The 17,884-nt window shown below is 40.9% G+C and overlaps 1 protein-coding gene across 1 annotated transcript; it reads left to right on the top strand.

The window, feature by feature from the left end:
• Nucleotides 1-3,169: 3,169 nt before the first annotated feature.
• Nucleotides 3,170-16,680, top strand: mettl4 (methyltransferase 4, N6-adenosine). Its single transcript, XM_088322454.1, is given in 9 exon segments — nucleotides 3,170-3,477; nucleotides 5,731-5,802; nucleotides 8,165-8,309; nucleotides 8,312-8,509; nucleotides 10,942-11,011; nucleotides 13,346-13,520; nucleotides 16,131-16,231; nucleotides 16,306-16,406; nucleotides 16,487-16,680. Coding segments are annotated over 9 exon segments (1,233 nt in total). The 5' UTR covers nucleotides 3,170-3,240; the 3' UTR covers nucleotides 16,621-16,680.
• Nucleotides 16,681-17,884: the final 1,204 nt, after the last annotated feature.

Here is a 17,884-nt window from a genome sequence, read left to right as displayed (position 1 = left end):
TTAATAGTTATAAATCCACTATCGTTTATCCATATGTTTGAATGAAGTATTTATTTGCTCTATTCATTTGATGTTTGAATGGATCCTTTCATATCAGTACTTTCCCAGTAACGGTCGTCTGAGGAGTCAGCCCATATCTTATCATTCTACCTTCAAAATCCAGTTGTGTTAAGTTTTAACAAAGGTTTCCAGTGATGGTGTACTTTCCTGGAAAATTAAAACCAATGTACGTTCCCTGGTCTATTTCTTTCATATTGTTAGGATTTAACTATCCAAATGTAGCGTTTACCAAATTGTTGGAATTAGTTATCTGACTCCATTAACCAAACACGACCTACATTCATCCAAAAATTATGCGCGCTCGTTTTTTGAGAGAAAATGACCACACGGGGGCGGATATTATTCCTAACAGCAAATCTAATTGTATCCCACAGGAGACGGCCCCCAGGATCATTTATACATTTCAACAAACAAAGCAAAGACATCCTACTATTCCCCTATTGGCTATGTGTCATCTGCATCTAACTTTAGCTTTCTCTTATTGGTTATCTTCTCCCTGCATGATGGCGTTTCAGTTCCTCCCAAGGCAGTTGTTTTGTGCCCAACAATCTCTGGTCGTCCTGCGACAGCACACCCGGGCATCCTGTTATCAGAAATGTCCTAGACAGAACAACTGCCATTTATGCATTCCACACAGCCTGCCCTGACCTTCAAACTAAAGCACAGTCAGTTAATATCTTTATTGCATTAAACTGAATACATGTAACTTGTAGTCAATCGTATAAAATCCTTTGTAGTCAAATGTATAAAATCCTTTAATATCCACGCCTTTTTCCTATGAGAGATGGGCGAGACATTTTTCGATGCCTTTTGGGGGAATGACTGTTTCCTGTTTACTGGTCCTGGAGTATACTCTGTTTTATCTTATTTTGTAGCTTTGTGATTAAAGTCTTGAACTGAAATGATATCTTCAGCCCTTTTTTGAATATGCGACGGGTCAAGGATTGTCTATGCCAACACAAATTAATTGCGTTAGTCCCCGCATGATGAAGATAAGACCAATTTGTTGAATCGTCTCGTACGTGTTCAAAGAAATGCAGCAATCAAAATGACGTAAGAGGGAGTTCTTTTTATTGATACACAATTTCAACAAAAGACTCAGCGAATCAAAGATATGCATGTGTCTTTATAGTTTTCAACATAGCACGTGTACCCGGTTTGGCCCCGTCCATTTTCACGCCTGAAGGCGTACATGCCCAGGGTTCCGTCCTTATTTGGAAGTGTTCTTAAGTTTATGCCAGTTTATGTCACCTTGCCCTTTGCCGTTATCTGTTGTCCTCCCTTGAAGAGGATTGTTTATACTAATTCGTCCGCAGAGACCTTCGCGAGATGTAAACAACATTTCTCCCAACTGTAAGCAAGTCTTTCTACATTTCTTTCTAAATGTATGCAATTCTATTCTACAAATGCAAGTTTATTTTCTACAACACGCACTGCTGAGAAATGTTTTATCGCATATGAATAACCATTATCATTCGTTGTTAATTACTCCTTACCTGTTAAGGTGGAATAAGAAACGTTGCACGGTCGTGTTTCGTCATATTAACCAGGCGTTTTCACAGAAAAGCACATGGAAGCTGTACGTGGTTTTAACATTTCTTGAACTGAAATCTGACTCCAAAAGCTTTTCACGCGTCTTGTCCAAACCCTTACAGTTGGAGCATGCCCAAAAGTCGGAGAAGTTATTGAGCCGAGTATAGTCCACATATTAATTTATTTGGCCAAATGAAAGGGTTAAACACATCGGATCTTTCTTCCTTGCCAATTATAATCGTGTGAAGAAAGAGAGCGAATTGGTTCTGGGGGCTCCTCTGTTATGATTCATGCAGATGAAATATTCACGCCCCATGACCAAGCCTCTGGCTGATTGGTCCGCGCCATCGTTGATGCAAATTTCCCAACCATAGTTGAAGAATAGGAGGAGGGTGATAGGTCATCGCCCTCCGGACAGAATGGGGCACGACACACACATTCTGACCCCCCCAGTGATGAGTAAATCAAAGAAAACAGGCGTTTTACAACATCCTTCTCTCATAGTTTGCCCTCAAACACTGAAGTCAGATTTTAGAACAAGTATATTTGACTTTACGTAAGATAAAACAGTGTAGAAAATAGTATATAACTTCAGTGGCAATGTAAAATGGCTGCTCTCTGGCTTCACTTATTGGAAGTCCATTCAAAAGAAGGTCCAGGGCGTCACCTTGTTTTGTCCAGGGGGTAATGCAAATAAACAATTATAGTAAAAGAAAAAAAAATATGACATGTTTGACTTTTGGTTGTAATGATGTAATGATAAATGAAAAAAAAAAGCAAAATGTAGAAAAGAAAATTGCCAATCAGATTGCTTGGTACCAATGCTTCATTGCATTAATATAGGCAACGCTGTAATCTAAAGCATTCATACATATAAAAGTATGGAAAGTAGACAAAAATATACTCATTTTCTTCAGATAACCAATTTGAATAGATGTGTATTACAGCAGGAAAAAATAAGAGAGAGGTTTCTTTAAAATAATTGCTTGAAAGTCAAGATTTTCCTGATTTACAATTCTTGGGAAACACACTATGCCAATGTTTGGGGAATTCCGGCTCTTTTTCGAGAACCGACATTTTCGGCTCGGCTCACTAAAACTGCCAACTCTTTTGCCAGCCAATTGGCTCTTCAGATTGTTTTTGTTGCATTTTTATGTAAATAGCAGAGTGTAGAAGAAAGGATGTGAATATTACCAAGTATTATATAATATTATCCATTATCCATGAAGGAAACTGGCTCCTGATTGTTGGAGAACCGGCTCCCGACAGTCACTTCCAAGAGCTGGATTATAAAGCCGTTTTGTTCACGAACCTTACCCACGAGTGTTTATGTTTCGAGCTAATGGCGACTTCAATTGTGTGCTGAAGCTTAGCGGTTTATAAAGTTTGAAGAATATTGAACATTTTTGCGGCCCCTTCTACGGATTATTTTGCAATTTTTGAGGAGTACGCGACTGTTTAGTGGAATTAGAGCAGTTTGACCGAGAGGATAATTTGTGACAATAGGGGGCGGTCATGCAGTAAAGTGATAGTGCCGACCGCCATTAAATTCGAAGAAGAAGAAATATATGTTGTTTTGATTCAATGGCGGCTACGAATGTGTACCAAGACGTTGCTGTTTTATGAAGTTCTAAAACTCTGAAAAACATGTCGGTAGTGGTTGAAGACGCCCACGGGTGGCTGCTGGACACCTGCTCTTTCATCGACCGGGCGTACGTTCGCTGTTTTCGACTACATGACGAGTCCGAGGCAGAAATGGTGGCACGCTTTAAAAGACAATATTTCGACACTTTGGAGCCTCACGAAAATCGTCCAAAAATGTCTCCTTTAAATGCGCTGGCGGAAAAACAAGACGTCTCGCTGGTACAGGAGAGACATCCGAAGGTAGGGTCGTTTTTGGAGAGGCAATGTGTATTTTTTGACCACTAGGTGATGCTGTATGGCACTGCTGTAAACCATGGCGCCCGCGGGCCGGATCAGGCCCACCAAGGGTTGTAATCCGGCCCGCGAGACAACATCTCTGTCTGTCTGTGTCTCTCTCTCGTTTATGTCTCTCTGTCTCTCTTTTTCGCTCATATATATGTCTCTGTCTTTCTCTCTCTGTCTCTCTCTCTTTCTCGTATTTATGTGTGTGTGTCTCTCTCTCTCTCTCTTGTATTTATGTGTGTGTGTGTCTCTCGCTCTCTCGTATTTATGTCTCTCTCTCTCTCTCGTATTTATGTGTGTGTCTCTCTCTCTCTCTCTCTCTCTCTCTTGTATTTATGTGTGTGTCACTGTGTGTGTCTCTCTCTCTCGTATTTGTGTGTGTGTGTCCCACTCTCTCTCTCTCTCTCTCTCGTATTTATGTGTGTGTCTCTCTCTCTCGTATTTATGTGTGTGTCTCTCTCTCTCTCTCTCTCTCTCTCTCGTATTTATGTGTGTTTCTCTCATGTATTTATGTCTCTCTTTCTCTCTCTGTCTCGTATTTATGTCTGTCTCTCTCTCTCTGTCTCGTATTTATGTCTGTCTCTCTCTCTCTTTCAATCTCGTATTTATGTCTCTCTCTCGTATTTATGTGTCTCTCTCTCGTATTTAGGTCTCTCTCTCTATCTCATATTTATGTTTTTCTCTCTCGTATATATGTGTCTCTCTCATTCTCTCTCTCGTCTAGATGTCTCTCTCTCTCTCTCTCTCTCTCTCTCTCTCTCTCTCTCTCTCTCTCTCTCTCTCTCTCTCTCTCTCTCTCTCTCTCTCTCTCGTATATATGTCTCTCATTCTCTCTCTTGTATATGTGTGTGTCTCTCTCTCTCTCTGTGCTCTAAATAAATGATAAAATGAACAAAAAAAACTATTTACGATTCTATTTGATTTTATTTAATACAAATCTTTTGAAAAACACACCAAAAAATATAAATTAAAAGAAGTGGAACCAAAAAATTGAATGCACTCTGCTTCGGAGCAATCAATATCATTCAAATGAGCCCAAATTGGGCTCATTTTTCTGATTTTATACGGACAGCACTTTCTTTTGTTGTCATCCGTATTGAACTCCATTATTACCCAACAGCCTTTTTGTAAACAAATGTGACGTATTGAAGCTGTGCGTGCATCGCTGAAGCAGAATGGCAGAATTCGTCTTAGTTTATAGCAGCCAAACTATCATAAATAGGAACAGCTCAAAATAGCCATGCAAAAAAAACATTCTTTTGAACGCTGCTGGATTTCTTCCTTTATAGGTACTGGGAAAAAATAACAAAATGGCCCTCAAAGTGCTAGAAAAGTGCTTGAATTTAGCCATGAAAAAGGTGTAAATAACCCTGGAGCTCATATTGTAACGTCGACATGACCGCACAAGAAGTGAAAATATTTTGAAAAGATGACACCAGAAGATAAAATGTTGAAAGCTAAGTAAAGTAGAAAATGTTTAGGAAATGTTACTGAAATTTATTGTGACTTTTAGAAGTTGTGTAGTGTTGTTCATGTCCTTAGAGGTAAATTAACTATGCAAAGTCATCAAAAATTTAGCATGTACGAGTTTCTTCCTTGTGCTGTGTAACACTCGTTTGTGCTTGCGATACACAACGCAGTGACATCCATCCATCCATTATCTGCACCGCTTATCCTCAGTAGGGCCGCGGGGGTGCTGGAGCCCATCCCAGCTATCTTTGGACAGTGGGCAGGGGACACCCTGAACTGCTTGCCAGCCAATCGCAGGGCACACAGGGACAGACAATTCACACGCTCATTCACACCTAGGGACAATTTGGACCAGCCAATTAACCTGAGGGGATCATGCAAACTCCACACAGGAGGTTAGATCTCATGACCTCAGAACACGCGCTAACCATGCAGTGAGATTTAGTGGTCAAATATTACACAGTGTCCTTTTAACTTATTTAAGTCCGTATTGAGACTGGGAGGTTCGGGTTCGCGCCCCGGCCGAGTCATTCCTAAGACTTAAAAAGTGGTCGGCGGCGCCCTCTGTTGGCTGCGGCTGCATCGGCTCGCTACAACGGGTCAGGTGCAATCGACATTTCGTTCTGTGTACATTGTTACACAGAATGACAATACAAGGAAATTATTATTATTATTATTATTATGTGAATATCTAGCGAGTATAGCAGTCCTTTTTATTGAACATTCAAATGTTGTTTTCAGAAAAGGAAGCGAAAACGAAAGCACTGCGAGCTCAATCACGGAGAACTGGATTCCAAGGCATTTCACGAAGAGGTAAATCATTTTTTTAAACATATTAGAGGACACACAAAGGTCTTGGTTTTGGAACAAAAAAAAAAACAACAAAATGAAGCCCCGTGCACACCTTTGACCGGAGTTTCCTTTAATCCTCAGGGAACGATGACAAGCAAATCACCAATGACAACAGCACTGGCGCTGTCAAATATCGGGCTCACATTTCATTCGCTTTTTATTTCGGCGCAGAAGTAAATATGCGTCGTCACAAATTCAATGATTCAAAGAAGATGACTTAGTTTATAATAATTAGCTCGGGGAATAACTAACATGTTAACACCAAACAGGATTTCAACAGCATATTTTGACAGTTGTCTTCACTACCGCAAACCAGCAGTGGCGCTCTTTCTTAAAGCGACAGCACACATTTATTGGAGTTGACTATATCATTTATATCACACCACTTGTGCTTGTCTTCGCAATTGCTATTCGACTCTGTGGAAGTCTCGATTTTAAACGGTCACGTGATCTGGAAAAACGTGACGTAAACAACTTGGAGCAGAGCTGAATACAGCACAGTTGTATATTGTCACATTGCTTTCCCTGGTAGAATGAGAGACATGATGTAAGGCAAGAATAAAATGGTAAATGGTCTGCATTGCTATAGCGCTTTTCAAGTCAATGAAGACCTCCCAAAGCGCTTTACAATGTGCTTCACACTTACCCATTCACACACACTCACACACCGATAGCAGTGTCAGCCATGCAAGGCTGCCGATTGGGGCATTCGGGATTGATTGTCTTGCCCAAGGACACTACGACATATAACATGGAGGAGCCTGGAATCGAACCTGCAACCTCTTGATCCCAAGACGAGCGCTCTACCTCCTGTGCTAATGCCGCCCTAACCGAATGGAATTGGAACGAATATAAATACCTAAGACCAAAGAACATAACCACTTTTTACTACGGTGATTTATTGCTGTGCCAACCAGCAAGGTTCTAAGCACGATTTGGAATGTTATCCCTTTTGATGAATCCAGGATTTGCAGTGAGCATTTTAACAAGGTACGTTTAGTGTATTTCCAATCAATTTTATTGTGAGTGTGTACGAGTGTTGTGGCTAACTTCAACTCGCCTGCCTAAGAATCTCACTCCCCTTGACATGAAAGCGCACTCGTTTTTCCCTATGCTTCTCATCACTGCGTTTCCGACAGAAACAGGATCAGGATCTCCTGTAGAATGTATTGATTGGCGTAATTAAAACAAAAAATTGGAAATTAGCCACAACGAGTCGTGCCAAATACACTCAACGTAGCTATAGTAAAAATTATAGTTTGAGCGGATTTCAGGTACAGACGATTCGATAGAACATATTAGCATACACAGCTAACATTAGTAACGTTAGTGTCTTACTTTTGCAACAGTAAGGTGCCTCCCCGTTGCAGTAAGCAACACGTACTGGTAACCCAACCAAAAAACTGTAAGCACCCAGACTTTTATAAGCTTTTCGATCAGCACGGGTGTATGGGGATACTCCTTTTACAATATAGTGGTACATCTCGTGTGGACTGAAATCAGGCAGACTCTGCGATCGGTTAGATGTGTGAATACGTCAGGAGGAAGACTGTATTGGTTGGTTGCTAGTCATGCTAATGCTATCCTCGTGCTATTAAGATCTGTGTAGCTCTTGAGGGCAGGTATTAAATTGTGTGTAACGTGCAAATCCCAACACTGGTAAAGGGCGGGGTAATCCTGTAGGAGTCAAACACTGAACAGCTTTCCAAATTCTACTGTTATTGATTTTGTGGCTGTTGAGGATTAAATATTAAAATGTAGCGTTTACCAAATTGTTCGAATGAGTTATCTGACTCCATTAACCAAACACAACCTACATTCACCCAACAATGCGCGCTCGTTTCTTGATGGAAAAGATGAACAAGAAAAGCCGACATTTTCACACAGGGGCAGATTTAATTTCATTAACAATTGAACTAAGTAAACTCCATCGAATACGACCGAATTAGTCTGTGTGAAGCCTTCTCTAGCTTTTTCCTCCTGGCCCACGTCTTTCCGCAAGATGGTGTGCCGGCTCCTCCCATGGGCGTGCCAACGAAGCCCAACGTGAGCTTCACAATCTCAGAGACGAGCGTCCCGATGTCTGTGGTTCCTCAAAACAACGGAGAGCGTTTCTCAAAACAATGCCTGCCGTCCTCCGTCAGAGTCCCGTTATCAACAGAACTAGACAAAATCTTCTGCATTCGGGACCGCGTGACCTGTCAGTGAATATCTTGCATTAAACTCAATAAATGTACCTTGTATTCAATCGTATAAAATTCTTTATAGTCAAATGTGTAAAATCCTTCACGGCTTATTTCATAAACATGTAACGCCCTCGTAGGTCAGAAGTGTCATCCTGGAAGGAACTAAGTCTCTGGTGGAATCTGTCACACCTGGTGGAGACCTACCTAAAGGGGGCGATGTTTCGAAGGAGCCCGATTGCAACTTGGCCAGTTTGTGCGACATGGCCAAAGAGCTCCCCCTGGTGACGAGGAGGACCAAAGCAACTGCGTCCAGCGTCTGGACGCCAGTGGCCGCACCTCCCATCTGGACTTGTTCTCCAGAATGACGGAGAACCCGGGAGAACGGGCGCTGGTGGTCACCCTGATGGGGGAGGAATACCTGGTCCCTCCCCGATCGGCCTTCCTGCTATCGGATTTTCACCGGATGGGCCCGCTGCTCCGATGTGAGTCGCCTCCTTCCCCGCCATTTTTAACTCATTCAATGCCAGGCAATTCTTTAAAACGGGAAGATCCGGTTTGGTATGAAGTGATATCGCCCCCTACAGGACTGGTGCATGCTACATCTAAACAGGGTACTAGGAAATATGTATTAGTGCTAGGATTTCTTCAAAAATGAAGCTAGTGTTTCTCAGTGATAAATTATAATGGGAAGAACTTCCTGTAACTGAAAATGTATGTTACATGTTACTGTAACTTTTATCCGTACTTGAAGAAAATGGTCTCTAAAAACAAAATATTTACTATACACTTAAGATCTGAAAAAACAATCTCTTAATAAGGGCAATAGAAAAAGACTCTCACAGGGCAGGACTAGGAGGTTAGAGAGAGAGAGAGAGAGAGAGAGAGAGAGAGAGAGAGAGAGAGAGAGAGAGAGAGAGAAGAGAGAGAGAGAGAGAGAGAGAGAGAGAGAGAGAGAGAGAGAGAGAGAGAGAGAGAGAGAGAGAGAGAGAGAGAGAGAGAGAGAGAGAGAGAGAGAGAAGAGAGAGAGGAGAGAGGTGAGGAGGGTGAGGAGAGAGAGAGAGGGGGGGAGGGGGGGGGGGGGGGGGGGGGGGGGGGGGGGGGGGGAGAGAGCGAGCGCACAATCCAGAAAGAAAGAAAATGAGACTGAACAAGAAAGAAATGAAGAGAGATTTTAAAAAATGAGGATAAAAGAGATAGTGAGCATGAGAAAGAGATATTAAGAAAAAAAAGAGGAATAGAAAAAAGAGAGACAGAGGGTGAGAAATAGAGAGAGTACAATCCAGAAAGAAAGAAAATGAGAATGAACGAGAAAGAGAGAGAGGAAGAAATATTTAAAAATACCAGGACAAAAGAGAAAGTGAGCATGAGAAAGAGATATTAAGAAAAAACAGAGGAATAGGAAAAAAGGAAACAGAGGGTGAGAAATAGAGAGAGCACAATCCAGAAAGAAATAGAGAGAGGAAGAAAGTGAGCACGAGAAAGAGATATTAAGAGAGAAAAGAGAAATAGAAAAAAGACAGAGAATGAGAAATAGAGAGAGCACAATCCAGAAAGAAAGAAAATGAGACCGAACGAGAAAGAAAGAAATAGAGAGAGGAAGAAAGATTTAAAAAGTGAGGATAAAAGAGAAAGTGAGTATGAGAAAGAGATATTAAGAGAGAAAAGAGAAATAGAAAAAAGAGAGAAAGAAGGTGAGAAATAGAGAGAGCGCAATCCAGAAAGAAAAAAATGAGACTGGACGAGAAAGAAATAAAGAGAGAGAGGAAGAAAGATTAAAGAAATGAGGATAAAAGAGAAAGTGAGTATGAGAAAGAGATATTAAAAGAGAAAAGAGAAGCAGGAAAAAATGAGACAGAGGGTGAGAAATAGAGAGAGCACAATCCAGAAAGAAAAAGAATGAGACTGAACGAGAAAGGAAGAAAGATTAAAAAAATGAGGATAAAAGAGAAAGTGAGTATGAGAAAGATATTGAGAGAGAAAAGAGGGAGACAGAGGTTGAGAAATAGAGAGAGCACAATCCAGAAAGATAGAAAATGAGACTGAACGAGAAAGAAAAGAGAGGAAGAAAGATTTAAAAAATGAGGACAAAAGAGAAAGTGAGCATGAAAAAGAGACATTAAGAGAGAAAAGAGAAACAGAAAAATGAGAGACAGAGGGTGAGAAATAGAGAGCGCACAATCCAGAAAGAAAGAAAATGAGACTGAACGAGAAAGAAATAAAGAGAGAGAGGAAGAAAGATTTAAAAAAATGAGGACAGTGAGCATGAGATAGAAAGATAAATGAGAAAAAAAGAGGAAGGAGAAATGGAAAAAAAGGAAACAGGGAGCAGAGAGAAGGAATGAGTTAGAGGTGGTTAGCTCAAGAGAGAAAGAGAAAAGGAGATTTAAGAGAGAGTGAAACCAAGAAGGGGAATGTTAAAGATTGAGAAAGTGAGGGAAAAAAGAATGAAAGGGAGAAAGAAAGAATAATGAGAAATGTAAAGAGTTGGCGAGAGAGAAAGAAAACTGAGAAATTGATAAAGAAAAAGAAAATGTGTGAGTGAGAAAAGAAAGGAGATAAGATGAGAGAAAGAAGAAAAGAAAGAAAAAATATACAAGAACAGTTTCTTTGCAAGTGGTGCCTGGCCTGGGCAACATCAAGTGGACATATTTCAAACTGCAGCTCATTTTTTTCTTGCGCTTCTCTCATTGTTTTCTCTTGGTGGTCCTGATCCGGCCTGCGGGCCAAGTGTTTGTCTTTTTCCTTCTCTCTTTTCTCTCCCTTTCACTCTTAATCTCGCTCTCTCTTTCTATTTCTTTCTCTCTCTTTCTTTCTCTCCTTCTTCTCTCTCTTCAACCGACTAGCCCTTATTTGTGAGCGTAGAAAAATTGGACACCCCCTTCCCTTAACCTCTCTTCGTTGTGACCTGGTACAGATGGACGCAAGTATGACGCCATCGTTCTGGATCCACCGTGGGAAAACAAGTCCGTGAAGAGGAGTAAAAGGTACGGGCCTCGTTTTAAGCCCTAGGCCCCAGGTTGGGAACCTGGTCCTCAAGGGCAGCAGATCCTGACTGTTTTCAGACCTCTTTCTTCAACTTGGGTGATGCAATAATCTATTTGGACCAGTCCATCCTAAAGAAAAGCAACCCCAGAGCATGATGCTGCCAACACCATGTTTAACAGTGTAGTTTTCAAAGTGACGCACAGTGTTAAATATATGCCAAACACTTTGCATTTAGCCCAGAAAGTTCACTTTTGGTCTCATCTGACCAGAGCACCCTTTTGCACATGTTATTTGTGGCCCCCATGTGACTTCTATCTTTGATGAGGATGGCGGCGCGCATGGACGCAGCGGCTTACAGCTCTTCAGCTAATTTTCTATTTATTACCGTTCTCTTGTCTTTTTTTGTTTACTTTTCTGGACTTGACTTCTTACGAACAGCAAACAGGCCTTTTATTGTTTCTTCCAGAAAAGGATTTCTTCTTGACACTCTTCCATAAAAGGCAGATTTGTGCTGAGTACAGTAATCCCTCGGTTATCGCGGTTAATGGGGACCAAAACCAGCCGCGAAAAGTGAAAATCCGCGAAGTAGCAACGCCCCTTCAAAAATGCTTAAAAAAAATATATATTTTTAAAATTATTATTATTTTTTAATTATTTTATTTTATTATTTTTTAGACCCGAGAAGCTCTGAACCCGCGAACGTGGAACCGTGAAGTAAAGCGGTCCCACTGTATTACTATTACTGTAGTTGTCTTATGCACATATTGTCCAACCTCAGCTGTGTATGCCTGCAGGTCATCCAATGTGATCATGGGCCTCTTGGTTGCTTCCCTGATTAGTTTTCTCCTTGTTTAGTAGGAACATTTGAAAGTCTTGGTAGGTTTGCAGTGTTTTAATACTCTTTCCATTTTAAAATTATTGCTTGCACAGTGCTCCAAGAGATGTGTAAATGTTGGGAAATCTTTTAGTATCCAATTTCTGGTTTGAACTTCTCCACAACTTTATCCTGGACCTGTGTTCTTTTGTCTTCACAATGCTGTCTGCTCTCCAGTGTTTCCTTTCACAGACCCATGAGCCCATCACAGAGCAGGTGCATTTGAACCGAGACTTAAGAGTGCACCTGTGTGTCATAGCTAGTCATTTAGATTGACATTGGATCACTCAGAAATTATCAGGGAACTTCTGGGGTTAGTTGGTTGAGCTGGGAGAACAAAAAAGGCTAATATTTTTGCAGTTTTTTTGGGTGATAAACATAAGATAAATTGTTGGATACAATCGTTTTATTTTCGCAATTCTTTTTCACATGTTGTTGATTCTTAGAATATCTTTAATTATTTTAGCTTTAAGTTTAACACGAACCTCTATTAAAAATGTATCGTTTACCAAATTGTTCGAATGAGTTATCTGACTCCATTAACCAAACACAAACTTTATTCTCGTTTTTTTCTGGGAAAATATAGACAAGAATAGCCGACATTTTCACACGGGGGCAGATTTATTTTCTTAAAGTATTTAACTAAGTGAATTCCATCGAATTAGCCGAATTATTGTCGCCCGAGGCTTCATCGAGCCTCCTTTTCGATTGTTCCTCTCGATGGATCTTCAATCTTCCGTTTTCTGATGTTCTTTTTACAAGCTGGGGTGTCGGTTCCTCCCATGGGGCGGGCCGACTCCTCCCATGGGCGTGCCGGCTCCTCCCATGGGGCGGGCCAGAGACTCCCCACGTGGACTCCGCCTCGTCGCAACAATATCTGAAGAACCAAGCGTTTATCAAAACAATTCTTACGTCCTTCGTTATCAACAGGACTAAACAAAACATTCGCATTCGGAACGGCGCGACCTGTCATCGAACTTAAGCCTTCTCTGTGAAAAATCTTCATTGCATTCAATAAATGTAACTTGTATAAAATCCTTTATAGTAAAATGTATAAAATCCTTCACCAGGAATACTTAAAAAAAAAATCGAATGGTCTGTATTTGTATATATACTGTGTAATTCGGACTATAAGCTGCTAGCAGTGTGTTAGCTTGTTAGCTAGCTGGTAGGAGCTTGTGAACAATCCTGGTAGACGGACTGCGTTTATATAGCACTTTGCTAGTTGATGAGGACCTCCAAAGCTCTTTACAACATACTTCACACTTAACCCATTCACACACCCACAGCTCAGTCAGCCATGCAAGACCCGAGTTGAAGAAGAGAAAGCTCCCGAAACGAGCGGGACATGGGACCTTCGAGGACCAGGTTGCATACCTAAGTTCTAGTCCCGACTGCTAAATCTCATAGTCCAGCTTGAGTTTTTTGATTGTGTCCTCCATTTTTTCTTTCCCGGAAGATATTCTTGCCTCCCTTCATCTCAACTCAAGAAACTCCCCGTGGCAGACTTGGCGTCCCCGGATTGCCTGGTGGTCACCTGGGTGACCAACCGGCCCAGTCATTGGCGCTTTGTCCGCCAACAACTCTACCCGCACTGGGGTGTGGAAGTCCTGGCCCAGTGGTTTTGGGTTAAGGTAGGCCAGAAAACCTCATGTCTTGTGGCCTGTACCGTTTTTGTTTGTGTACAGGGTTCTTACAAGTGCTTGGAGTCCTTGGAAAGAATGGAATTTTAATGTTTTCGAGATCAGGAACATGCTTGAATTTTGGGTGACGTTTTTGATATGGTTGTCATGTGAAGCATCACCGCCCCCTACTGGTTGCACCCAAGGGAACAGCTCTATTTAGAAAACCAGCTCTTTTGGCTCGGCTCACTGAGAAGAGCCGGTTCCGGTTTTGGGTTAAGAGAGGCAAGAAAACCTCGTGTCTTGTGGCCTGTGAAGGTAACAGACACTTTTTGTTTTCGTACAGGGTTCTTACAAGTGCTTGGAGTCCTTGGAAAGAATGGAATTTGAATATGTTTTCAAGATCAGGAAAATGCTTGAATTTTGGGTGAAGTTTTTGATATGGTTGTCATGTGAAGCGTCACTGCCCCTACTGGTTGAACCCAAGAGAACAGCTCTATTTAGAAAAACAGCTCTTTTGGCTCGGCTCACTGAGAAGAGCCGGCTTCTGTTTTGGGTCAAATCAGGTTAATTAGTCTGGATTGGGTTGGTTCGGGCTTGAATACCCGCAGGCCTGGGTCGGGATGGATTTTGTAGGCCTGATCCAACCTCTTAAGTTTAGAAAAAGAGAAACTAAAAATTGCGGGTTATATTTAAGTCAAGTCCTGTTTATTTGTTTGGCCCTTAATCACAAAGAGTCTCAAAGGGCTGCACAGATCAAAGACTATTGCAGACTATTATCACAACATCCTATGGTCAGCCATTTTGCCGGAGCTTGTTGGGGAGGACTTTGTTCTGTTGACGAGTCCAGAAGATTCGGTTTATTTCTCTTTTTGTTTCATTGTAATAAAGTCATCAAAGGAACCGCTCTCTTCAGCTTCTGTTCCTTGATACCAAATTCTCGGCGTAACCCCGAAAGTTGAATTGAGCATGCGGCAGGACACTAGATGATAAATGTCAGTCTCACACGACACCATTTAATATTTGGCATTAAGGATCATTTTTTGAGCAAGTCTCACAAAATCACGTGAGGTCCCGTGAGACTTGGCCCAAGCACCCTTCTGTGAGACTCTGCCATCTAGTGGTGATATACTGGTACTTCTCTTACCCTTTCTGCTACACCAGGGGTGTCAAACTCATTTTAATTCAGGGGCCACACGATAGAACAAACATTCTCTCTGGGGCCAAATTGGTAGATTAGAGAGAAAGTAAGAGAAAGAGAGGGAGAGTAAATAAGAGGGTGGGACAAAGAAAGAGAGAGAGAGAGAGAGAGAGAGAAAAGAGCAAGAGTATGAGAATCAAGAGATAGAAAGAGAAATAGTAAGAGAGAGAAAGAAAGAAATAGAAAGAGAGAGAGAAGGGGAGAATTGAGAAGGGGAGAAGAGAGAAGGGGAAAGCAAGTTAGAGAAAAGGAAGAGAAAGCAAACAAAGGCAAAAAGATACAGAGAGAAAGATACAAAGAAAGAGAAAAAGTGAGATAGAGAGTGAGATAAAAAGGGAAGACGAGAGAGAGAGAGAGAGAGAGAAAGAAAGAAATACAAGTTCAGTGTTTGTGAGAGGCACCTGGCTTTGGCAACGTCAAGTGGACGTAATTCAACCTGCAGATCATTTTTCTCTTGCGCTTCTCTGAGCGTTGTCTCACGGGCCGTATTCGATCCCTTAGCGGGCCTGATCTGGCCCGCGGGCCGCCTGTTTCACACCCCTGTGCTACACAAAACTCGATACCCTGAAAAATAATAATACACTTCCCCTAACAGTCCAATAGGGATTACACAACATAAAAATCCCAAAATATATCATTTTAAGTACTCAGCAACCCTTGTTGCGCCACATATACGTGAATAAATAGGGTAATCATGATAATTGCAGAGTTCAAATCTTGAAGTTGAAGGATTTTTTAATTTTATTTAATTGACTATAAAGGATTTTACAGATTGAAGTTATTGAATGCAATGAAGATTTTTCACAGAGGAGGCTTAAGTTCAAGGACAGGTCGCGCCGTTCTAAGTGTGGAGTGTTTTGGCTGGGGAATTTTGATAACGGGGCGCTAAAGAAGGACCTTAGGCCTTGTTTTGACAAACGCTTGAGCTGATATGAGTTTCCTTTAGACGTGGCGGCGCCTTTCGGCGAGGAGGTGGTGAAGCTGGCACCTGACCCGCCCCATGGGAGGGGGCCTTCGTGACGCACCGGTCAGACGAGGTGGGGGCCAAGTGGGGAGTTCCTGGCCCGCCCATGGGGGGTGGCCGATGCCTCGACGTGTGAAAAGACGGAAGGAGAGATAGGAGATCGTGAGAGGGAGGCTCGGCGAAGACTAATTAGATTAATTCGACAATAATTTGGCTGAATTCACTTCGTTAAATACTTTAAGAAAATAAATCTGCCCCCGTGTGAAAATGCCGGCTATCTTTGTTCATTTTCCCATTAAGAAAAGAGCATGCATTGTTAGGAGAATGAAGTTTGTGTTTGGTTAAGGGAGTCAGATAACTCATTCGAACAATTTGGTCAACGCTACATTTGTAATATCGTTTTTTCCACTATAGTACAAAGTTAACACTCTTATTTTTTTATTTGATTTCTTTGCAGGTCACCAAAAATGGCCAGTTTGTCTTCCAGCTCGATTCGCCGCACAAGAAGCCGTACGAGATCCTGATCCTCGGACGATATCGCCCTCGTTTCAATTCCAGGTCGATTTAGACGTAAGCTGCCAAAAGTTAAAAAGAGAACGCTAACTCACTTTAACCTGTCGATTTGTGAAAAGCATTTCGGAGAGGTGCGCTTGTTCCGCCCACCCTGTGCCCGACCGGCGCTTGATTGTCAGCGTCCCGTCGACTCTTCACTCCCACAAACCGCCACTAGGGGGTAGGCACGTCCCATTTTCCTCACGTTTTGCGAGTTGTAGAATTTCGGACGTCCTCGAACGTCTCGCGTTTGCTCCCCAGAGGTTTTGAAGCCTTTGGTGAAATCGGACGGAGAATTTCTGGAGCTCTTCGCCCGAAACCTCCAAGAAGGTTGGACCAGTTGGGGAAACGAGGTCCTCCGCTTGCAGCGCGCCAGCTATTTTACGCTCCTTTGACTTTTTCACTAGGAGAAATAATGTTTCCGGTATGTGCCTTTTTAAAATGTTTGACTTAAAGGGACAGCGTGTGTTATTTGACTACAAAATGTCACCTTTCATTTTGGGGGAAAAAAATACTAGACAAATACTAAACATACCACTGCTGTGATACTACAAAATGACTACACAAATACAAGAACGGGTATACAGTAATATTTCCAAGATAAAATACTACATGAGTGCTAAAAAACTGAACCCAATATAAAATATTTTGCCTTCATTCTGAAAAGAACTACAAATATGTCACAAAGTCACTACTTCAGGGATACTAAAACACAAAAGGCATTAACAGTAATACTACAAAAGTTGTACTACAATGATACTACAAAACCTAAAAAATTTAGTGCTCAAAACCAGCACATGCAGTAATATTTTGCTTTCATTCTGAAAACATACCACAAAAAACTATTAGTGATATAATACGTAAATACTACTACAGTTGCACAAAATACTACAGAAATTGTAAAAAAAATACTGCGGAAACAATACAGAAATACTACAAAACTATCAAATTCATATTTTAAAAAAGGGACCTAATATTTGCTTCCATTCTGAAAACATACTACAAAAACTTAGTGATATAATGCATAAATACTACTACAGTTGCACAAAATACTACTGAAATAGTAAAAAGAAATACTGCATATCAAATTCATATTTTAAAAAAGGGACCTAATCTTTGCTTTCATTCTGAAAACATACTACAAAGACTTAGTAATACAATACGTAAATACTACTACAGTTGCACAAAATACTACAGAAATAGAAAAAAGAAATACTGCGGTAACAATACAAAAATACTACAAAACTATCAAATTCATATTTTAAAAAAAGGGACCTCATATTTCCTTTCATTCTGAAAACATACTACAAAAACTATTACAGTGATATAATACGTAAATACTACTACAGTTGCATAAAATACTACAGAAATAGTAAAAAGAAATACTGCGGAAACAATACAGAAAATACTACAAAACTATTAAATTTAGAGTTTAAAAAAAGGGATATTTGCTTTTATTTTGGGGAAAAAAAATATACTAGACAAATATTTAACATACCACTGCTGTGATACTACAAAATGACTACACAAATACAAGAACGAATATGCGGTAATATTTCCAAGATAAAATACTACAAGAGTGCTAAAAACCTGAACCCAATATAAAATATTTCGCCCTCATTCTGAAAAGATTAAAAAAAAAAAAAAAAACTCCAAAAA

The sequence above is a fragment of the Urocampus carinirostris genome, chromosome 18 (assembly GCF_059441175.1).
Source record: "Urocampus carinirostris isolate Australia breed hairy pipefish chromosome 18, RoL_Ucar_1.0, whole genome shotgun sequence".
Lineage (NCBI taxonomy): Eukaryota > Metazoa > Chordata > Actinopteri > Syngnathiformes > Syngnathidae > Urocampus > Urocampus carinirostris.
The sequence above is the reverse complement of the archived record's forward strand: the minus strand, read 5'-3'. Positions and strand labels throughout refer to the sequence as shown.